The sequence below is a fragment of the Phalaenopsis equestris genome, unplaced genomic scaffold (assembly GCF_001263595.1).
Source record: "Phalaenopsis equestris unplaced genomic scaffold, ASM126359v1 Scaffold000002, whole genome shotgun sequence".
In the NCBI taxonomy this organism is placed as follows: Eukaryota; Viridiplantae; Streptophyta; class Magnoliopsida; order Asparagales; family Orchidaceae; genus Phalaenopsis; species Phalaenopsis equestris.
The window spans coordinates 20,190,581-20,215,629 of record NW_018164444.1 but is presented as its reverse complement, the minus strand read 5'-3'; the positions used below and the strand labels follow the sequence as shown (position 1 = coordinate 20,215,629).

The following is a 25,049-nucleotide window of genomic DNA, read 5'->3' as shown; positions in this document are numbered from 1 at the left end:
ATATATATATATATATATATATATATATATAGTTTTGTATGATAGTATCAAATTTCATAAAATATTATAAATTAAAAATATTTTAATTATAAAAAAAGACTAATCATTCAGTTAATTTATCATAATAATACTTTGTAATTGATGATATATAATCTATTATAGAAAAAAAAATTAGGACATAAAAGCAAGCAACATCATCTGAAAGCAAGGGAAACACTTTTACTTTTAAGCTATGATGGTTTTTCTTTTCTTCTAAGCTGAATTCATTGATAATTACAAAAACTTGATTGTACTATTTTAGTGTGAGTTATACACTCTTTTACGTATCAGTCATATCATTGTGATGAATATGAAATTTTAGAAATACTAATGTTATGCATTATGTAAATGTGGAATTGAATGAAAAGAGCATATAAAGAAAAAAATATTATATTATATGTTTACATGTGTATGATTGACTATGATGAAGTTTACCCGTTTATGATACTAACTGTGAAATGTTAAATCACCTGTGCACGTAAAAGAAAAAAAAAAGATATTAATTTTGATATATTTTAATTGATATAATTTTAAATGATGCTTCTGTGATTGTTATATATAAAATAATGTAGAGATGAGAATGATATAGTATGATATGCAATTTTTTAAATACCTTGACATATAAATTGTCAAATATTCTTCTAATGATTTATTATAAGATTAGCTGACATGTATAGTATTTTTTTTTTAATTATTGGGTTATTTTGGTTTAGAAACATGAGTATTCAATGGCTTGTTAGTTCATTTTGGTTTAAATTATAATGTTTAGTTAAAATTGCAAGGTAAATATAAGTAATAGAAGCGACAACATTTATAGAAGATTCAGACAACTAGAAAAAAAGTTAAGTGTTAACTCTTTCATTTATATAGAGGGTTTTCATTTAATTTTTTATTAATGAAATGTTAATGATAGTAAAAGAAAAATAGATAAGCATGATTGTCACTGTTCAACCATCTAATTCCGCTTTGATTAATTCTTAGTCCCAGGCCGAGTAGTGACATTTTTAGATGTGTTTGTGGGCTGTCAAGTGCCTTATTCACATTCACTAGAAAAAATGACTAAGAATATATGAATTTTCTCGGAGAAGAAGGGTTGAAATCTTTTTTCACAATGGCTAATGTTATAATAGCATGTTAAAAGGTTCAACCGGTAGAATTAATCATTAGAATTAAGACCAGCCTGTCACGGACTAACTTTCGCCAAGTCACCCGTGCGGCTTTAGCGCTCTCTCTTAGCACTAAATCAGCCTAATCACTCACAACACTGGACTTAGCAGCCCCAAGCACTCTTAAGAAGAAGAATAGAGAGAAAGGAATAATTAGCACTTGAATACTAGAATGCTTTGATTCAATGCTTGGGTAAATACAAATGAGGGGAGGAGCTCCTATTTATAGCCTCCTCCATGCCTTTGGCCTTTCATCTAGCCAATGTGGGACTATACAATGTCCAAGAGAAGCTTCTAGATTACAATATAATATTCTATCTCTTAGACTATTCTAATGTACATAAATAACTCTAGAACATTCTAGGTTATTCTTAGATCCTCTTTAGAGCTTTTCCTTCTTGCTCTCCCCTGAACGTGGTGGAATCTTCTAGAGCCCCTTTGATGACTCCTCATATTCGGACCTTCTCTAGAATCTTCCATCCTCTGTTCGTCTCGATGATTTCTCGAATGTCGCGGAGCGTGACAACCAGCTCAATAAAAACAACGTTTCAAAAATTGAAGTTTAACACTTCAAACATAGCTTTAAAATTACCCTAAGTTACTTTATGAGATTTTTTTCTCATTAATTAGCCTGTTTGCAAATTATATATGGGGGAAGCATAAAAAAGTTATTGTCTTGCTTTAGCTCATAAAAGCTCCTCGTTTGTAATTTTTTAATTAAATATTTTATTGATTAAAAATAAAACACTAGATCAATAACATAGAAATAAACAAGATAACACATTCAAACATGAATGGAATTCAATCTATCGAGTTAATTAATATATGATATATAACCTAAAAAAACAGAGACATTTAAGGTCACATTCCACCTAAATTCATTGCGAAACTCCTATTGCCTTATGATACAGAATTATGTCCCTATTAGGTGGCCATATGGGCAGGCACCACAAGTTCAATTAGTAGAATCTATTAGAGGGAGTTTCCTATTTCAGCTTTAACCCTTTTTGTTCTTTTTTTTATTAAGTTGTATATCTTTCCTTTTGCTGGGTCCCAAACCCGAGATAAAAAAAGTGGGGATTGCATTAGGTTGTCTACAACCAAAGTAAAATTTGCCGAAAAATCATTCATGAATCATTTTGATTCTTGTGAATGCTAGGGCGTCCCTTGAATGTGGTGTCAAATAAACAAGTGTTCCCACATTTCAGACGGATGTATGTAAAGAAGTTAGTCCATGAAATTAATATTAGAATAAGAACTTGGAATATAAATACCCTAACATGTAAATTAATGAAATTAGTTGATATTATGTTTCATGGAAATATAAATATCTTATGTATTCAAGAAACTAAATAAGTTGAAGAAAAGACTATGGAGATTAACATCTTAGCTTTTAAGCTTTGATATTTAGTTAGGAGTTGCACTAGAAATGGTATAGACGTAATATATATAAGAGTTTGAAAGATAATATTATAAAAATTAATAGAATTGAAAATAGAATTATAACCGTTACAATAATTATTGATATTAAGATTTTTAATATTATAAGTGTCCATGCTTCTCAAATAGGTTTAAATATACATTCTAAAGAAAAATTTTGGAATGAACTAGAAGAATTAATACAAATGATATATCTTAAACAAAAAATTTTTATTGGGGAAGACTTAAATTGAAATGTTGGTACAGTGTGGAAGATTTTAGAAATATTCATGGCGGCTATGGTTTTGAAGTGATTAATGAAGAAGGTAGAGCCATATTAGATCTTGCTTTAGCGAGTGATTTTATCATTGCAAATATTTTATTCAAAAAAAAGAGATAATATTACTTATAAGAATGAATCTAATAAAACAAATTGATTATTTTTTTATAAAAAAAGAGATCGTCGAAAGTATAAAGATTGTAAAGTCCAAGTGAGAATTTAAGTACTCAATATCGATTATTAGTTCTAGATTTTAAGATAGAGAGTTGCAAAATAAAAAATACTATGAATTGATTCATAGAATTAGATGTTGACACCTAAAAAACAAAAATAAATTATTTTTATAAGTAAACTTCAATATTTTAAGATTTGTGATGTTAATAAAGAAACAAAATTTATGTGGGATAAAGTAACAAAAATAATTAAACAAACGACAAAAGATGCACTCAAAGAATCAAAAGAAAAAGTTTCTATTAAAAAAAAAATGGTGGTGGAATAATAATGTGCAAGAAAATAAAATGTAAGTTATTATAAAAATTGGTTTAAATGTTAAAGTATAGAAAACTAGAAAAAATATAAAATGACTCATAGAAAGTCTAAGAAAACAATTTATGACGCAAAAAATTCTATTTTTAGTGATTATTATAATAGATTAGATACTAAAAAGAGTGAAAAATATATGTATAAACTAGTCAAAAAACTTAAAAAAATAGAGATTTAATTCAAGTAAAGTGTACTAAAGATGAAAATCAAAAAGTGTTTTTCTTAAAAAAAAAAAAATATTCAATATAGGTGGGTGAGTTATTTTGATAAACTTTTAAATAAGTTTTTGAAAATATGATCGAATTAGTGATTGATACACCTAAAATATAGTATTTTTATACTTAATTTTGAAATATTGCGCTTTAATGGAAGATATTTGTGTGTTTTTCTTTCAGGTACAAGTAAAAATGTGAAAAATGTTAAAAGAAGTGAAAAATGCTAAAAGAAATGAAAAATGATCAAATTTGGAGCAAAAATGCAAAAATGGTGCAAAAGTATTCTGGCGCCTAAGCGCCGGTGAAACAGAGAAGGTCGTGCCTAAGCGCCAAAGACCTTGCGCTTAAGCGCCAGTGACAGTTACTTGACGGGTTAATTCATTTTGACGAATTTTGAAGGAACATTTGAGGCACCTATTGTCAAAAATGGGTGGTTATAACCACTAAGGACCAAAATATAATTAAAGAACTTGTGAAATGAGGCATCTCTTAAAAAATATATCGAATCAGGACACATTTTGAAGAGATACCAAAACACCTCTTGGAAAATTATAAAAGAAAGTTGAGACTTTTTGAAGGGGGAGTCCTGAAAAATCTTAAGAAGTTCTGAAAAGTTCTTGAAGAAGTTCGTGAAGAAGCTTTTGGAGAAAATTTCAGGCACCACAAATTTATTTTCCTTTTGTTTATAGTTTTAATTTGAGAGTTAAGAGTGTTGTAAGAGAGAAGAGATTTAAAGAAACTTCAAGAATTCGGTGGAGGATTTGAGATAAGTTTTAATCAATGTTTTAAACTACTTTTGGTTTTAATTGAGACTTCTTGTTGGTTTGTCAATGATTTCTACTTTTAAACTAAAGTGTGGTTTTGTTTTTTCCATGGATTCTGAGTAGTTTTCTTTATATTTCTCCTTAAAATGATAAGTAATTAAAGTGTTAGATGGAAGTTGTGGAGAGTATTAATCTTTAATGTTAGAAGAAGTTGTGATGATTTAATTCCATGCACTTCATTTACTTCTTAATCTGACCAATCTAGATGTTAAAATTTGTTATGAGAGCATGTAAGAACTGGGCTTGTATTGTCTCAGTCAACAATTGGAAAGAATCACATGAGATTGTATGAATAAGAATGTAGCTCATATGATTGAGTGCAAATAAATAGAGATATAACTTTGAAGGGTGTAGAGTCAGAGGACTTTAGAGTGACAGGCTAAAACCCCCAACTTAGTTTATTATTTTAGGTTTTGATACAAAATGTTAGCCCACAAGTAGAGGGAACCGAGGGAACTCTAGAGTGAGAGCTAGTATATTCCCTGCCTAACCGGTCTTCAGAATTATTCAAACTTTAAATTAGTCAAATTTCTTTATAGCATCTCTAGTAAATGTAAATAATAATATTGTTTCTATTTGACACAACACAATTTGAATACTTCCACGACAGAACTCCTATATTTATTACTGATTCATGATAAGGAGAAAAATATTTTGTATTCAGTGTTTTTCTTTTACATAAACTGAAGTTATCTTTATTAAGTTTTTATGTCATTTTCAAACATTAAAAAATATTAAAAAGAGTTTAAATTACATTCCTGTGATAAAAATTATAGTTTAAGTATTTGTGTTTTTAAATTAGAAAGTTTGTTACTTTAATTATCACATACTTTGAATAATCCTTGTGGGTTCGATATTCGGGACTTAATCAAAAAGTCTTACATTACTTGATAACGATATGTATACTTGTGTAGTATCCCGATAGATATTAAGTTAAAAAGTTAAATTCTTATTTTCTCCAGCATCAAGTTTTTGGTACTGTTGCAAAGTAAAGAAAGATAAGTGAAAAATATAATCAAATACATTGTTATACTGTTGCATATAAACAGTCGGGATCAATGATCTTAATATCATTAATAATAATAAAATATTTCATTTTTACCGTCGTCTTAGTAAAAAAAAGTTGAGACCTTAAAGAAAACTAAGAGTGGAAGTCCATAGGACCTGATGATATCCAATTGAAGTATGTAAATATTTAGAAGACTTGAGTTTCTTGGCTTACGAAACTCTTTAATATTATTTTAAAATCTAAGGAGATGCTTGAGAACAGAAGGAAGAATATTTTTGTCACCATTTTTAAGAATATAATAGATACACAAAAGTGTGCAAATTATAGAGGAATTAAGTTGATGTATCATATTTCAATATTATGGGAGAGGAAAATTGAACATAGGTTAAGACGTATTACAATAACCATTTTGGATTTATATCAGGCAGGTCTACTATGGAAGTTATATATTTATTGAGAGATTTGATGGAGAAGTATGAGAGAATAAGAAGGATTTACATATGATTTTCATTGATTTAAAAAAAAAAAAAACTTACGATAAGGTTCCAAGAGATATCCCTTAGAGAGTTCTAAAGAAGAAAGATGTTAATATGACTTATATTCAGTCATTAAAGATATGTATGCTAGAGTTGTTACTTGTGTTTGAAAAGAAGGATTGACCAAATATTTTCCTATTTCAGTTGGATTACATCAGGGATCTGTAACGGTTCTGTTACATAGGGGGGATAAGAAATGAAAATTTGAGGAAGAAAAAAACAGGGTCAAATAAATGAATAGTACGAAGAGGAAGATGAATTGAGCAGTCGAGAAAAAAAACCAAAGAGAAGAAGAAACGATAAGTCGGACAACCAAGAGCTAAAAAGCTGGAGCGGAAACTGAGATCATGAAGCCTAAAGTTAGTATCGCCTTATAAAGAGAGGCGCTTGAGGAAGGTAGAGGTGAGATCGACTTAACTGGGAGTCGACCCGTGCGAAGAAGGGCGACGCAAAAGAAGAGGGCAGCGACATCAGTGATGTCTCTGTCGCACGGAAGAGGAAGAGGCGGCGGGTTCATGTGATTCCGTGGGCAGAGAATGTGTCGTTCATCAGAGGAATTTGTGCGGAAGAACTAAGCCAGAGCTTTCGTGCGCCTCATGCGTAACTTATTTCACGTGTTAAGGCTCAGCCGAAGAGGGTAAAGTCTATTTATATGATTTTAATTATAAAACAAATTATATATATATATAAAGCCCAATGGCTAATATATAAAAACGAAAAATATACAAAAAATTTGTAGAGAGGGCCTAAAAGAAAGCCTAACTCACACAATACATCACACACAAACCCAAATAAAGGAAGATACATAAAGGTAAAAAAACCAAAAAGACACCAAATGACACAAAAGTGCTAGGGACGTCCCACTTTAGCCCTCCTTTTGTCTCTAGTCTTCGGAAACAAGAGCTACAACATTGTGAGGGGACTGAATGGTAACAAATTGGTAAGGTGAGTACTATTGCCCGGAGTAACCAAAGTATTATCCATCATATTCCTGAGCTCAAGTAGGTCTTCATTCTTTTTTTTTCCTCCTGGATGTGTAGACCTGTCATTCCTCATCTGATGATTGACTCATTTGACCAATAGATTCCAAAGTTGGTCGAACATGTGTAGGCTCTTGTTCATCATGATCCTTATGAGCTTGTGTAACATTAACATCTTGTTCGAGCTGATGAGGCGGTAGTGAAGCATTATAAATATTATCACTCGTAATATCTATGATAGGTTTTAGGACAGGTGGGGTCTGAAGAATCTCCCTCTCCCCCATGATGGGAGATTCCAAAAACATGGAAGCTACAACATTGTGAGGGGACTGAATGATTGTGATATTGCCTACGAGAATAGTGACATCTTCATGGGTATCCATTTGTACTTGAATTTGATCACGAGGGGATGAATTCACTGCCTCTGGTGGAGCACTGTGCTTTTTTGATCTGAGGTGGGGGTGTAAATGGTGGCATTGAGAACTGGAGTGGCCCGAACATAAGACAGTTTGAACAATACGAAGGAAAAGACTCAATCACAACTTTTTGCCAATATTCATAGTGTTGTGTATCCAACCAAATTTTCTCAGAAACGAATGAAGTGATATCTCTTTCAACAAGTATTCTGGCTTCAAATAGACGAGAAATATTGAAAGTAGGATTGTACGTTTTAAGTGACTTACCATAAGCTGAGGCAATAGGGTATAACACTTTTTGGGTAAAGTAATGAAATTTCAAACTAGAGAGGCGAATCCAAACCGAAATGATTGGTGATTCCGTCTGCGGGTCAAAATCTACAGACCATTTCAGAATCTTCATTGTTTTGTTATCAACCCAAATCATCCTTCTCACAAATAAATGTGTGTAATCCTCTTCATTATTTAGTTGTATAAGAATGTGACATCCATCTAACAATCTAATTTATATATATATATATAATGAATAGAAAATTTAGTGGGTTTACATAAAGTAAAATATAAAAAATTTATGCATGGATAACGTTAAATAATAATTTAATTAAAATTTGATATTATAAATATCATATTTATGATAGATTTCCATTAGAGGAGTCGACATCAGGCCAAACCAATAAACAATTTGATCGGCATCGAGATAAACACTCGTACTTTTATTCTATAATGATATTTTGTTTATTCTCAACTATTTTACAGTTAATGACACTAGCATATGTTTTATTCTGATAGAGACATTTTCCTTTATTGAACATATTGTTATGAATATTGTAGCTACTTCTCTTATGTATTTGGTGTATGCTTTATATAATATGCTGAATTGAATGTGACGAATACATGAATGATATATTTATGTTTACTACTTGTATATGCATGACTGATTATAACGAAGTCACTCTTTGATCGCACTAATATTGAAATACTAAGATACTCATGCACGTATAAAAAAAAGATATTGATATTGATGTTTTAATTGACACAATTTTTAGACGGTATTCCTGTGACGAATGTACAAATATAAATCGATAGTATGTTATTAAAATAGTGCAATCCATTGAATAACACATTAATTGTTTATATTGATTTATTAAGAAGCTTAATTGACATGCATATTATTTTTCTTTTCCCTTGCATTGTTGGAGTTAAAGAGTATGAGCATTCATTGGCTTATTTAACTCAATGTTATTTTAAACTAATTTTTCAGGTTTAATTAGTTAATTAAAAGATGAGTGAAAGAAGAAAAAACATTTATAGAAGGCGTTGACAACTAGTAACGAAGTAATTTTAAATGTACCGCTTTAATTTAATTTGATTAGTGGCTCTTTCATCTGTTGAATTTTAGAAGAATATAGAAAATTTAATTTAGACCATCTGATTGTCTCTACCCTCCTTGGTTAATTTCAAGCCCCAAGCCGGATCGTGACAAGATCGAATTTAAGCACATATTGTTTTGCTTTAGTTATGGATACTCTATTGAATATTTATAGGAGGATGTACCTTGGTGTATGCTTTTTGTTAATGATAGCTTTCTTGTGGATAAGATTAGAGAAAGAGCTTAGGGAAAACTCGAATTATGGAGTTGCACATTAGAGTCTAAAGGCCTTCATTTGAGTAGAACTAAAACTAAATACATGAAATGTAATTTTAGTAGTAGTAGTTCTAATGATAAAGTTATAACTACAAGTGATTAAATCATTAAAAGGTGTGAACGCTTTAGATATCTCGAATCTATTGTTCAAAGTGATGGTGATATTGATGGGGATGTTATTAATGAAATTCAAGATGGTTGGTTGAAGTTGAGGAATGCTTCGGCACTATTGTGTAATAGATAAGTATTGCATAGACAAAAAGATAAATTTTATAAGTTGGTGGTGAGACACTCGCAAGAGATCACGACCCGCTCCAACAAGTTGTAGAAATCGACGAGCATTTCATGTTGACTTGACGACCCACCCATTGAGTCGCAGAACTTGACAAAGACTTATGATGTCGAGACTTCCTCTGCTCGCTCCTATAGCAGCCAAAGCCTTTCCAACAACACTCTGACAGCCATAATCCTACCTGCAACCATCAAAATCCCTCCAGACAGCCTACAGGCCCTTCTCTGCTCTGTATCATAGTTGTTGGAGTCCATTCATGCAACAAGCAGTAGCCAACTCCTTTATCCAGACATAAACATGCATAGGGTTAATAACAAAGTACAAAATGAAGACTAGTTCTTCTCCGGAGATTAGTTCTGAATCAGAGACCAAACATTTTGTCTGAATAGCCCCTGAATTCTATTCATTAATCACAAACCATAAACTCAATGATCACAACTTTCTTCACTGGTTTCAATCCATGTTGATGTGCATTTGTAGAATAAAAAAAGAGAAACATATCATGAGAGAGGGCACAATTCTCGAGCTCATTGATCCTAACCAGCACTCATGGAAGATTTAGAATAATATGACAATGTCTTGGTTGATCAATTCTATGACCACAGAAGCTTGAGAAAATTTTTAACTTCACAAGACAACAGGAAAGATTTGGGAAACAGCTCGTACGATTTATTCTAGTATCGAAAACACCATAGAATTGTTTGAGATTATGGCTGTCAGAGCTTCGACAACAACACTGATAACCATAATACTTCAACACACAATCAAGGTACTAGTTATAGTTAGATATGCAAGATACAAATATATGAAACTTCCATCAAAATGTTGTTATGTATAAAACAATAATGGAGAAGAAAATGATGATCAAATTCTTATTGGGTTTAAATAAGAGCTTAAATGAGGTCAGAGGAAGAATCAATGAATGAAACCTCTCTCCACCACGAAGAAAGCCTTTCTTGAAGTTAGAAGAGAAGAAAATAGGAAGCTCATAATGATAGGAAGTGTGAGTTCATCTAGCATTGAGAGCTCAGCTTTGTACACACACAACTCCTCCCATGACTCAAAGCCAAAGAAGAATTCTCACTTGTGAGAACATTATATGAAACGTGGCCACACAAATGATAAATGTTGACAATTATATGGAAAACCTGTAGATAGGAAACTTGGAAAAGGGAGAAAAGACCAAAACAGTAAAGCCACGCTGCTACCTCGTCCGATGGTTTCACCCACCCTAGTCTATTTACTAAGAACAACTGGAGGTTTTGCTTTACTTACTAGTATGACTGAGGAGCCTTCCAACGTGATGATACACCAAGGTATCATATCTTTCTCCTATCTGACTAACAATAGAAGATTTCGACCTTAGATAATATAGATTCAAGTGCTTCTGATCACATAACTGGAAACATTTATGCTCTCATCAACTAGCAAGAGATCACCACCTCCAATTTTGTTAGACTTGCTAATGGATCTCACTCAGGCATTGTTGGGAAAAAGTGAAAGTCTCCAAAGATATTCAACTTTCTTTGGAGTCATATGTTTCACAACAAGATTGCAACTTACTTTCAATTAGCAAGCTTACTCGTGACTTGAATTGTGTTATTAAATTCTACTTTGACTATTGTGAATTTCAAGTGCGGATTAAGGGAAGGTGACTGGCCGTGCAGAATTGCATCAAGGTCTATACCTGCTCCAGGAGAGCTATTCTCTTTATACACAAGTTTTTTCTCCACCATTCTCCTCGTGTTCCTATGTCTATTGTATATAAATCTGTTGAAAGTCAAGTTTTATTATGGTATTGTCTTCTAGATCATCATAATTTTCATTATGTACCAAAGTTGCATTCCAATCTCTTTCTTAAAAGAAAGCCAAAGTTTTATTCGTCTTAAACCTGCCAATTGACTAAGCATAGTCATCATGTGTATCATCTATATCAATTGAGATTGTCACATCCTTTTTATCATCCACAAAGACATTTAGGATCCATCAAAATGGAAAACTATAAATTGAGCTAGATGGTTGGTTTATTGATGATCACACTAGAACCAATTGGATATTTCTCAAGAAGGAGATATATGAAACTACACAAGTCTTTCAGGTCTTTTGTGACATGATTTACACTCAATTCCACTACAAAATTTAGAATATTAAAACTCATAATGCAAATAAATACTTCAACTCAATCCTTGAACCCCACCTTACAAATAGGGTTGTAAACTGGCCGAGCCTGAGCGAGCTAAGGGTCGGCTCGTGTTTGGCTCGTGTTCGAAATCGGCTCTTATTCGAAATGGCTCGTGAACGGTGTGTTCGTGTTTGGCTCGAATAATATTTTCCAGCTCGAGTTCGGCTCGAAATTGGAGGAGATGAGTCGAAAGAGGAAGAGGAAGATGACTCGGAACTCAGTAGTGGAATAGAAAGACAAATAACAAACCCTAAGATTCGCCGCCGAAACCCTATCATGATTTTGAGAGGAGCAGGAGCGCGACCGTCGCCGACTCGCCGAATGCCTTTCGCGATTTTGAAAGGAAGGAGAAGAGTCGCCGACTCACCGAACGCCTTTAGCAATTTTGGAAGAGGGAGAAGCAGCCGAACCCTCGCGATTTTGAGAGGAAGAAGAAAAGTCATAAGAGGGAGAAGTAACCGAACCCTAAATTTATACTTATATATTATATTATATTAATTATATAATTTATATTATATAAATATATAATATTTATATAAGTAACATTTATTAATAATTTGTTATAAATTATAATTTATAGGATTTAATTTTTTAAAATTTGATATTTTTTTTAATTTTCGAGCCAATTCAAACCAAACACGAGTGAACAAATGTTTATTTGTGTTCGACTCGTTTATAATTCGAACTTAAAAATTTCTTCGTGTTCGGCTTGTTAAGCTTTACGAACGGGTCGAACATGAGCTGCTTAACGAGCCAAACACGAGCTGTTCCCGGACAACGAGCCACAGCCCTACTTACAAAATCTATATGAGTTACTATGTTGGGACTTCATAATAAAATGAGATAGCAGAGAGGAAGAATATACGTCTCCTTGAGGTATCTAGGTCTATAATGCTTTCTCACAACATCCCAAAAATTTTCAGGAAAAGATATGGTGCTCATAGCCACCTACCTCATTAATAAAATATCAAGCAGGATCTTTGAATTCATAGACCCTCTCCATGTTTTGAAGAAACATATGCTTATGTTAGAGCCTTTTCATCCAATATTCCTCTAAAAATATTTGGTTATCTCTTTTGTTCACATTCACCAACCAAACTGCATAAGGCTTGCCCCAAAATCCATCAAATACATCTTTATTGATTATGCTTCTAACAAAAAATGGTACATTTGATATTCTCCCATTATTAAAAAAATATTATAACTCAATGAATGTTACATTCTTTGAAAAACAATCATATTATCCCAAATCTTAAATTTAGGGGAGAGTCTGGGTGAAAATCATATTTGGGACACTACTAAAGATACCCACACTAAACTAGAGTCACCACAACCTGATCTACATCCCTTTAACCATACTGTCTCCAAAGTCTCACCACTTGAAATTATCTAATATAAGATTGACAAAAAAAAAAAATGCACCAGAAACTTTATATGTACACTAGCCCATTGAGCAGGATAAAATAATATGTAACCACAGAACTGTTCACAATCAAACCTGAATTCACACATCTATGAAGTTACAAGGTGGGAGGAATCCAGTGGAGAATACATGGAAAGTTGCACAAATTATACTATCCAGGAGAATATTGGCTATGGGAAGTTATCATCACCTTTTAAAACTTTTGTATTGAATCTTGATAATGTACAGATACTCAATCCTATTCATGAAGCACTTCAAAGTCCAAAATGGAAAAAGGCAGTTGAAGAGGAGAATCAAACAATTGATCTAAACGACATATGAACCTTTACAAAACTTCCTCTAGATAAAAGATTTGTTGGGTGCAAATGAGTGTTCAATGTCAAGTTGAGCATTGAGAGGTTCAAGGCTTGATTGGTGGCTAAAGATTTCACTCAGTCTTATGAGATAAACTATCAAAAGGCATTTGCACAAGTGACCAAGTTGAACACTGTAAGAGTTCTCCTTTCCTTGGCGGTGAACAAAAAATGAGAATTGCATCAACTTGATATAAAGAACGACTTTCAAGAAGAAGTGTATAAGAAGATCCTATCGGGGCTGGAAAACAACTTAAATAAATATTTGATTTCTAAACTATGAGAATCACTTTATGGCCTCAAATCTCCACATACTTGGTTTGATAAGTTTGTCAAGACTATGAAATACAATAGGTACATCCAATGCCAAGCTGATCATACATTGTTCATAAAGCATACACAGGAAGATAAGAAAGCTATACTCATTGTCTATGTAAGTGGCAATCCTGACAGTTGATGATGAAAAGAAGATTGAAAAAATTAAGAAGGTTGTTGCCAATGAATTTAAAATCAAGAATCTATGAGCTACAAGATACTTTCTAGGCATGAAAATGGCTAGATCAAAGAAGAGAATTATGATATCCCAAATACAGTACATCCACATACTAAAAGAAACATAAATGCTAGGGGGTAAACCTGCTGAGACTCTTATGGATTTCAACAAAAAAGTTACATTCAGGGGGAGAAAAGAAATTAATAAAAAAAAGTGGATACTAGAAATTGATAAAAAGGCTTATATACTTGTCACACACTATACCCGAACTTTATTCTGTCAGCATTGCGAGCCAATATATGAATAGTCCAAATGAATAATATTTGATGGTGATTTACAAAATATTGAGGTTTCTTAAGAAGACCCCAGGTAGAGGGTTATTGTTTAAGAAATCAAACAACATGAAGGAAGAAGTTTACACTGATGCTAGTTGGGCAGGAGAACTCACGGACATAAAATCCAAATATGTGTATTATTGCTATTTATAGAGAAATCTTGTCAAAAGAAAGAGAAAGAAGTAAACAATGGCTCTAAAAGTAGTGCAAAATCCGAGTATCGGGCAATTGCTTTGGAAATTTGCGAAAGAACATGAATCCAAAACTTACTAAATGACTTGAGATGCTCCACGTTCAATTCCATAAAAATATTTTGTGACGGTCAATCTTCCCATTATTATTGTAAAAAATAATGTGCATCATGACATAACCAAACACATTGGGATTGATAGATATTTTATATCTGAAAAAGTCATTGGTGGCATTGTAAACTTAGTCTACGTTCCAACTCATCTCCAAGTTGTTGATGTCTTCGCTAAATCCTTACCTCTAGGTTGCTTCACTGCTTTGAGTACCAAGTTGGATCTTTACAACATCTATGACCCAACTTTAGGAGGAGTGTGGAATTTTGTCACTATTAGGTGGACCAAACCGCCGACTATATGGGCCCAAAGGTGCAACTTGTGGAATCCATGTGAGGGAGTTTCCTATTTCAACTTCAATACTTTTTATTATTTTTTTATTATGTTGTATGTCTTTCTTTCTTTATTTATTTTGTATTCGGTAAGTTATAATGACATTTATTATGTTTTGCCCTAACCTTTCTTCGTATAATAAGGGAAAAATGTAATTTGAATATATGGAATAAGAGAATATTGTTTCTCTGCCTTTCTTCAAGCTTCAACACTAAGAAGTCATCTTAGATAAAATTTAAATATTGCCTTCAAAACACATACATAAATGCAGAAATGGATTCTTGAGTATCATGCTCTTCAATATCGACATGCTACGGCGAAAAATTAATCTTCAAAATTGTGTTGGTGACTAAGAGACATATTTTCAAAATCACAATCAGAAAGTTTTTTTTCTAAAAAAAATTGATGAGCACAACCCGAAAAATTTAATAACCTGGTTTTGACTACCAACAGAAAAGGATAATTTCAAGAAATTCACAACCAAAACATTTACCAATGGCCTATGGATTCCACTCATTCACTGCTTTTATTGTGAGAATTAAAAATTACTTTTAAGTTGCATAAGAATCTAAGAAATTTATCAGGAATATAACTAAAGACCTGTAATATAATCACAAACTTGCAGATAAGCCCGGCCAAAGAGATAAAAACTGTTAATTTTCTAATCCAAAGATGGCAATTCAAATATTATTGAATCTGAATTTCAGATAATAGTGCGCATGAAATACAGCATAAAATTCTCAGAGTAGAGAACAGGGAACAAAGAAACCAAAATTTTGCAAAATTTAATCAATGAAAAATTAAACAACAGTCGGCATAAATTAATTTCAAACATAAAGAGTTTTTGACGAGTAACTAAGCAGACATTATTCTAAAATAAGGAGATAATCAAACCTGCAATAAAATGAATAGTTACATTCCGAGTTTCTTAAGGAGTCTCAGCCATTTTGGGGTCTCTTCCTCAAAAATATAGGTAAGGGGAGAAACTAGCACTCCGCTACCACCAATCTGCATGAATATTTTCTATATTAGAAAAAAAAAAGCTTTATTTTTTTTATATTGATACCGCCCAAATCATTTATACCACATAAAAAATCCCACTACTTTGGCCTTTAAAAAGTGAAATACACATTTTCATGCATAGACAGACAACATGATATATATGAAAAAATTAAAGTTTAGATGTTTCCTAAAAAAAATTAAAAAGAAAGAATTTCATGGTTAGAATTACTAAAACAAAATTTAGTCAAATATTTGTCCATATAAAACTAACATATCACTAAAAGCAATCAATAAGCGTACAAAATATTTCTTACCAAATAAGTTGTCCAGTTTAAGGGAAAACTATTATGATTTTACCTGTTCCCGGATTGAATCATTGTTAGCCTCAAAGAAGAAGTGATTATACACAAACTTAAACTAATCCTAATAATCACGAAATATTTCATGTTTGATAATTGCTCAAGAAGAAAATACAATAATGTATTAGCAGGATGATAATAATAAGAACTCTCAAACTCTGTTTAGGTTATACATAACAAAAAGTTTCATTGATACTTCACACGTGCCTTGCACACAAAGCAAAGCTGATCATTTGAGGATATGTTTCTAAATTCATTAACTTTAATAATCGCTAAGAATCAAAACAGGAAATGGATAAAAGTGACACGTGGCAGGGAGGGGCGTCTCCTGTGCTTGTGCGGGACGCAGCAATTTCGAGCTGCCTAGGTCGGTTCAGCCAGGCCCTACATGAACCAGTTCAATCCCATGAATCTGAAAAACAGGTTAGGGCTCTGAATTTAGCTCAAAGATTGTTAATAACTCAAAAATTGATTCGAATTTTGGCTCGGATCGACATAAACGAGCTAAGCTAGAAGACGAAACTTTGTATTGAAATTTTTTCAAGCCGATTTCGAGTCATACATGGATCGGCTCGTATTATTTTGTATTTATTAAAATTATATATATAATACTAATTAAAATTGAATAAAACGAGTTACGAGTTACGAGCTGATTTCGAGCAGAAAGCGGATCCAAATAACTCAGTTTGAGACAGTTAGTTTCAATTTTGAGAGGGATCAAGCCGTTTTTTAGCTGAAACGAATCAAAATAACTCAATTTGAGTCAGCTCGTTTCAATTTCAAGCGGGATCGAACTTGATTCAATTTTGAGCCAGCTCAACTCAAAGTGAAATATAACGAGCCACGAGCCAATTTTGAGCCGTACTAAATCTATTCCAGCCGACCCTAGCTATGTTCAAAATCAAATCGTTAATAGTCTTACCTCAAATTGATCCTCACCATAGATTTGTAGTTTAACTGAAGGGACTTTATCCTTTTGTTACCCTTAGTCTATAAGTACGTTATTTTCATATTTTAGGACAGTTTTTAAGTTGTGCTTCTATCGGGACAGTCGTCGGCAACTCCTATGTTCACTTCTAGAGTTTTATTTAATAGCGAGTGGTGCTCCGATTGTATCTCATTCTAAGGTGGTAATCACCCTCAACTATTCCTCCCTCTGCAACCCTCTCTCCACTTCCATCATCTCTTTTCCTCATTGCAGGGATCCCCGAATAGCTATCCTTGTTGTCTCCTACAACCGCACCCACCTTCCCTGTTGCCTGCTACTTTCTCCCACCTTTAGCCAACCCACTTATCTTCCACCTACAACTTCCAGTCATAACCATCCACATCCCTTCTGTAGACACCCTTGCTGACTGTCGACTTCCCAATACAACCTATTCCCCACCTTTCAAGCTTCCTACCTCGGCCTCTCTATAGTTTGCTACCACCACCATTACAGGTAACCCGCCACCAGCCATCTTTTTGATCCCAATCAACCTCCCAACTTGTTGCCGCTCCACCCAGCCTACTCTCCACCATCCAGCTTTCCTGCTCACCCTCCATCATCCCACCGCAACACACTTTCCAAGCCACATAGCCGACCACCATCTCTGGAATACAACCCTAGTGAGTTGAATGTTATGTTGTCGTTATTACCCTTTTTCGTTTGTTGGCTATAACCGCTTATTTTCTCTTTCAGTAGTATTTGCATGCTTATCGTTGTTTGGGTTAAATCTTTTATCATTTGGTATCAGAGCTAAGTCTAATACTAATCTTATTCTAGGGTTACCTAAACCACCCTACATAACCCAATTTTTTTCTTTCCCATACGACATCACACCAATACACCCTATCATCCCATCCACCCACACCTAAACCCTAATCATGCCACCGAATAGATAAATGTTGGAAGCCAATTAGGAGTTCACTATGGAAGAAATACAACTACAACTCTACCGAGTCCTACAACAGCTAGATGAAATTGAGGACGAGACCAAGGGAGAGGAGAGGTCGCCGTCGATCGTGATAGCGAGATCTGAGGAGGAGAGCGAGAAGAACATCTGAATACTTTTTGTAAGGGTGATTTCAACAAAGAGGAGACTCGACCACGACGCTTCGGGACTCAATATCAAAGGAGACCGAAAGAGGAAGTGTCCATTGAAGGATATAGAGACTTAGGAATGAAACTAGATATACTAGATTTTGAGATTTGTAAATTAGATATGTAAATAAAATTCATGACAAATGTGTAAAATCCCCCAAGATTTCATGCTTAGCAATTGCATTAAAAGAAAATATTATGTTGACTGATAATTAAATATATAAAAAAAGATTTACATGCATACCACTCAATTCTTATGTATTTACATATCTAACGCCTAAAGTTCAATTTTTACAGGCATGCCACATTTCATATGCATGAAAAGGGGCACTTCACTTTTTAAAACTTGAAGTGAAGGATTTTTTTATATGATATTAAACATTTTTTTGGTATAAATGCAAAAATTAAAGTTTAGGCGTTAGATATGTAAAAACATAAGAATACGGTGGTATGTCGGTAAATGTCCCTACATAAAAAATACACTGAAAGAAATCCAGGAAATAACAGTTATAGAAATATATCTCACAGATCGGAGCTGTTTAACAGACTCATAAAGAGCCTTTCGAGGGACGCATATGACAATTGCATAGTACTCCACTTTGACCTCGCCGTTATATTTGCAGTATACCGGGCTTATAGTGGGACCCTGTTTGCAATAATCCAAAAGAATATCAAACACAAATAAATTAAAAATTAAAAAAAAAAAACTCACCAAAGCAATAAGACTAAATAAATTCTAAACTCAATATTTCTATAAAATTATCAGCATCAATAATGCTCTTAACAGAGTTAATGAACTTGTTCTCTGACACAAATCATTTCTTTGGAAAAAGATGGATCATTAATGAACTTCAAAAATAGAGAAAAGTGTCACATTTTAATTCCAAAATCTATAAAAATATCAATTTAGTACCTAGAGCCTTTTAATATGGGCTGAAATAGTCCTATTTCAACCCCAATTTAAAATTTTTGGGGACTAATTTAACAAATTTATAGACTCTAGGATTAAAATGACCACATAAAAACAATCCGAGCACTATTTTGGCACTTTATTCTTTAAAAATATATGCAGAATACTATCAATCCTATAAGTAGGATTTAGAAATCCTATAGATCCGGATTAGGCAAAAACCTAAGGTGTTTAAATCCGGAAAACTGTTTGGCAATTTCTTTTAGAATTTAAGTCTATTGGTTGAAATATAAATTTAATATTACATATTAATAATATAACTATTAATTCTAATTAAATAAACTGTATAAAAAAATTTACCTGCAATCCAGATAATGATGCTTGACCAAGAACTTTCTCAGCCACTTCTTCGGCACTGTTCCCCTTCATGTTGGCAGTGACCTTTCAATTCAAAACAGATGAAATTAAAGTTAATGAGAAAAAAGTTTTGAAATTGGCAAAAGAATATACACAAAATTATGTCCGGGATTACCGTATACTGGCCGGCGGCCCTCAGGTGTGCCTCGAGTCTCTCAAGAATTTCATGGGTAATATTAAGCACACCTGCGCGTTGCGTCAAAGATTTCTTGCTTCCAACAAGTACAGCCTGCATAAATTCTAAGTAATAATACACACAAGAGCACAAGCGTGGAATTTAAACCTTCTATTTAGCCAATATAAGCAGCACTTACTTGGCTCTGTAGAACAGTCCCATCCTTAATTTCTTTCAAATAATTCTCACGCAAAGTTGTTCCACTGCTCACAAGATCCAAAATAGCATCAGCAATCCCCATCTGTAGAAATAAGTCGTATGCTAGAGGTTTTATAGAAAACCAAATATGATATTACAATAAGATGAGATTATTTTTACAATAACGACTATATCAAACCACCCAATTCTTATGTATTTACACATCTAACACCCAAAATTTGCTTTTTACATCTATCCGCTCAAATTTTTCATAACGCATAAAAATACCACAATTTCAATTTTTAAAAAGTGAAATACTTCTTTTCATGCATATGGTAGCGTATATGTAAAAATTGAAGTGTAGGGGTTAAATATGAAGATACATAAGAATTGATTGGTGTGCATCTAAATCTTCCTAACTTGTATAGACTGATGCCGATCATCACGAAACAGATTCAACTGCTCTATCAAAATATAGAATGATTTTCATTTTGGAACATTTGAAGAAAAAATGACGCATTAAAGCTTTTAGCCTAACACTAGTAATCAGTGACATCTGGTAAAAATGTTAGATGCCATTAGCCCATAACTTGTGCATAAATTGTAAATACTAACATTATCCAAAATATTTTTTAATTATTTTATTTTTCAAAATAGCAATGTACAAATATAGGAGCATCGATATGAAGTGATAATTTTCATAAAACCTATATTAATAGCATCCACAACTAAATTATGGCCATGCATAGTTATGACTCAAACTCATCATATAAATGACCATAAAATTATTAAATTATGGCCACTATCTGCCAACCCCACTACATCATGCTCCCCGATCTGTCTCCAAAGTTTCAAGGTTCGGTTCACTGTGAACCGGACCATTGAGTTCAATAAGACATCTTTCACATCCAAGTGAGGGTGTTCCTACTCCACCACAATCTCATCTATTTCTTCATCCCTTGCCATCTCATCACACACTATGAGAACCTGCAAGATCAGATCATTGTAACGGTATCTTAGGGAAATATCTCATCACATCAAAAACATAACTCCTTGATTTAGAGCTACTAAAAAACTCATCATTCGCGAACAGTTCGTGTTCGACTCGTTAAGTGCCCGTGTTTGATTCGTTCATTAAGCAAACAAATCAAACAAAAACAATTTTTTTTAGTTTTATTTATAAATAAGCCGAACACGAACAAAGATTTGTTTGTTCGTTTTCGGCTCATTTCGGATCAAAATGATTAAATAATATTATTTATTTATAACACTTTTATATTAATTTTTTATACTGCATTTAAAAAAAAATCATATAAAAGATTTGGGTGGTATAAATGCAAAAAAATAAAATATAGGTGTTAGATATGTAAATTGCTAGGAATTAGTTGGTATGTATTTAAATGCCAAAAAGAAAAAAAACAAGCCTAAGCCCAAACCCATCTCACGGTATGGTTGTCCAAAAAGTTCTTTGTTCGCAAACAGCTCATGTTCGACTCGTTAAGCAGTTCGTGTTCGAATCATTCGTTAATTAAATGAGTCGAACAAGAATAATTTTTTATGCTCGAATTATAAACGAGCTAAACACAAACAAAAATACATTTTAATGAGTCAAACACGAGTAAGACTTGGGCTTGCTCAAGCTCGGCTCGTTCACACCCCTACCTTGGCATGCTTCTCTTGAATCTTTGTCTTTGTAAGACATTTTAAAGTCACTTCCAATTGTGGCCCATTATTCTTGGCCATAGAGCCTCCTTTTGGAATCCCAATGTGAGTTTTTGGTATCGCCATGGTTGTAGCATTTTGATTAAACACTTCATTGGTACAAAATCCTATTAGATCGTTTTATGGTGTTTTTATCTTTAACCATCTATGCTAATTTCATAATTTACCTCAATTCTCACAATCTTAGCAAACAAAGCGTTGCCCGAATTTCTGACATCAAACTCTTCATGAAGTTTCCTTTCAATACTGCTTTTCATATCCCTCTCAAATGGTTGGATAGCATCTCAAATTTCTCTTTATAATCCATGATGGCCCTTTCCTAGAACAATACAAAAAATTGATCTTGTAAATCCCCTTCCCACGTGAATCTAAAATGCTCCAACGGTTGATCCTTGAATTCTTCTCATGTTCAGATTGACTGACATTGTTCACTTTGTTGATACCACGCTAGAACCTTCACTTCCAAATGAAGAGTTCCCTCCGTCAATTTTTCTTCCTCTGTCAGCTCATTAATAGCAAAGTATCTCTCCACGTGATAAACCCAACCACGAGCATCCTCTTCTTCAAAAATCGGCATTTTCAACTTCCTTATGTGTGAGTAACTTCCCCAATTTCCTCGAACGAAGCTCATTCCACCCATGAACCAGTACTTGGGTTCTCTTCCTCAACCAAAATTAATTTTCCTACTTTCAGAAGTTTGACTCGCCCATAATCAACTTGTTCATCCCCATAGGCTCCTAATCAGCTTCTACTTAGAGGATTGTCGTGATTATCACAGTAAAGGGTATCGACATTATTGGATGCAACCCTTGGTCGGGTTCCTACCCACCGTGGTTCCTTATTCATGGCCAAATTAAATTCCTTTGAATTTGTCTTCTACAAGCCCGAATCGCATGCCAACACATAATTCCATCTGCTTTTGCTCGTTCTAACCCTCCTGCTATCGTGTGATCCCTTCCAATTGTCGTTCTAGCCCTCCATAAGTTGTCACTCGATCCCACAGCCCATGATCTTCCTAAGGCAGCGACAATGTCCCCTGCGTAACTCCTCGTGTGGTTGGGGGTTCTCTTCTCACATTTGCAGTCCCATCTCGCATCCCCTAGCGACGGCTCTAGAGATCATGCCCACGTCGACACCATCATAGGCGACGGAGGTTTTGAGTGGAACTCTGCGATCTTTTTCATCATTTCTTCCAGGGTCATGAATCGCCTCTCCATGGTTGAGAACCGCTCATCCATCGATAAGAAATACTCCTCCATTTCTGATCTGAGTTGGCTCACCTCTACGTCTAATTTCTCCTTCAAAGCATCGATTTTTTTGGCCGTATTTTCTCCCAAATACGTCTTTGATACCTAAATTAGGGAAAAATAAAATATTTTACTTCACATGCACAAAATAACACAACCTTAGGTAGGCAATTATCTCCCAAATCCTAACTCCTAAATTTCAAACAACAATCGTATATGAAACCCTAATCCAATTAAACCCTATTTATACCAAAAAATAAAAATTAACAAATGATTAAATTACCCTCTCAGACTTGCGCCTAAAATAGGCCTTTAAATTATTTGGCAGGCTCGATGTAGGTTCCATGGGACCACTCGACTTAGTAGAGCACGAGGCAAAAGGTGCTGTCCTAACACAAATTTTTTCGCAGTAGCCAAGTTTACTCTATATACTCCATAAAATGAGATGGAGAGAGGGAGAGAGAGAGTTAGGTATTTATTCTTAAAGCTAATAACGTTCAGTAACATCAATCCTTACACCAGTAATATGTATATAAAAACCATTCGTCTCTAGTATAGCTGTGTAAATTTATCTATTTGACATCACTTTGTAGTTGTTTAATGTAAATAATGGCTCGATCTATTAAAAGATTCTTTTGATGAGTGCAGAAATTTTATACGAGTCTCCTAAATTTTAGGAAAAAAGCTGATTCTTTTTAAAAACCAAAAAGGTCAGTCAAAGCTGCTTTTAAACTACTTTATTTCTCTCTAGAAAATATAAACAGAAAAGAATATTTACATACATACCACGTAATTCCTATGTATTTATATATCTAACACCTAAACTTCAATTTCTACATATATGCCAGCTTACCTATGCAAGAAAAGGTGTGATATAAAAGATTTGGGTGGTATAAATGTAAAAAGTAAAATTTAGACGTTAGATACGTAAATAAATAGGAATTGGGTGATATGCATGTAAATGCCTGAAACAGAATATATAAACAATTCCAAAGAAAAGTGGAATGATAATTACAATGAAAGCATATGTAGAAAGTTTAAAATGGATTAAACAAATTAATCATCTGTGCTAAACTTGGTTCAGCAATAAGTTAAATTCTTACTGCTGGAGCAGCCTCGAGCGCACCATCAGCTGTTGAGAAACAAACGTGCTTCAGGCCTCTATCTTCCATAAACTTTGGACCAAGCTGGATGTTAAAATCTGTTAGTTATCCACAATCAGGCATTTCCAGCAACATTGCGAAAAACAAATAAAATTTGCTTGCATACATATGTGAATCCAGTCGCAATACGCAGAGGTCTTTCATTTGTCCATTGTGGCATTTGTGCTAAATCTTCCAGAGAATTTATATTTTCAAAAATCCCATACATGGGAATCTAGAAGGATAAGAATCAAAATCATTTAAGAAAAAGTTTGAAATTAAAAAAAAAATGTAAATATCTGAATCCAATTTCTTGTACAGATTTATGACAAAATTTCATGTGACATGGGGCTTACTGCAATGGATAAACGGCAATCTCCATACGCAAGCTCATCATGGACTAAAATAAGATCCTCATTCCCCTGCAAAGAATAAAAAAGGAAAATTTACATACATACCCCATAATTCTTATGTATTTACATATCTAGCACATAGAGTTTAATATTTACACTTGTAACAACTTGGAGTCATAAAGCTATAAAAGAAAATGCATATTTCATTTTTAAGAAGGTGGTGATAATGATATTTTTTATGTGATGTTACATATTTCAGTGGTAAACATATAAATATGAATGCTTAGGTGTTAGATATGTAAATACATAAGAATTGTGTCGTATGTATAAGAGAGAAGATAGAATGAAGCGGCATTTCTTCTAATGTTTACCCGTCCATACTCGCAAACAGTATCCAGGCCCACGATACCAAGATCAAGATCTCCTGACTGCATTTTACGCACTATGTCTTTGGGCCTTTGAAACCAAACTTCAAGGTTTGAAAGCTAAAAAGAGAAATAGTAGTCAGCATTTATCATATCAAATGAGACAATTTGCTATCATCAGGGTGATAAGCTATCCAAAATCAAAACTCAAAAAAATAACTTCTTGCGGGTAATATATAATATTCATAAGAACAAAAACAAACAATGTATGTGAAATTCTTCTCCAACTATTTGCTGTTTATATTGAATTAGTTTGGAAACCGAGTTCTAATATATATATATATATATATA

The 25,049-nt window shown here is 33.4% G+C and overlaps 1 protein-coding gene across 1 annotated transcript in view; it reads right to left on the bottom strand.

Annotated features, from left to right (window-relative positions):
- Positions 1 to 15,458: 15,458 nt before the first annotated feature.
- LOC110018026 (ATP phosphoribosyltransferase 1, chloroplastic-like) overlaps positions 15,459 to 25,049 on the bottom strand; it is a 14,500-nt gene continuing 4,909 nt past the window's right edge. The window contains exons 3-11 of the mRNA XM_020715237.1: positions 24,705 to 24,818; positions 24,337 to 24,402; positions 24,108 to 24,215; positions 23,942 to 24,025; positions 19,871 to 19,972; positions 19,672 to 19,785; positions 19,500 to 19,580; positions 18,756 to 18,875; positions 15,459 to 15,793 (exon numbers count right to left, since the gene is read on the bottom strand). Coding sequence (XP_020570896.1) covers positions 15,698 to 15,793; positions 18,756 to 18,875; positions 19,500 to 19,580; positions 19,672 to 19,785; positions 19,871 to 19,972; positions 23,942 to 24,025; positions 24,108 to 24,215; positions 24,337 to 24,402; positions 24,705 to 24,818 — 885 coding nt within the window. The 3' untranslated portion in view covers positions 15,459 to 15,697. The remainder of the gene's footprint in view (positions 15,794 to 18,755; positions 18,876 to 19,499; positions 19,581 to 19,671; positions 19,786 to 19,870; positions 19,973 to 23,941; positions 24,026 to 24,107; positions 24,216 to 24,336; positions 24,403 to 24,704; positions 24,819 to 25,049) is intronic.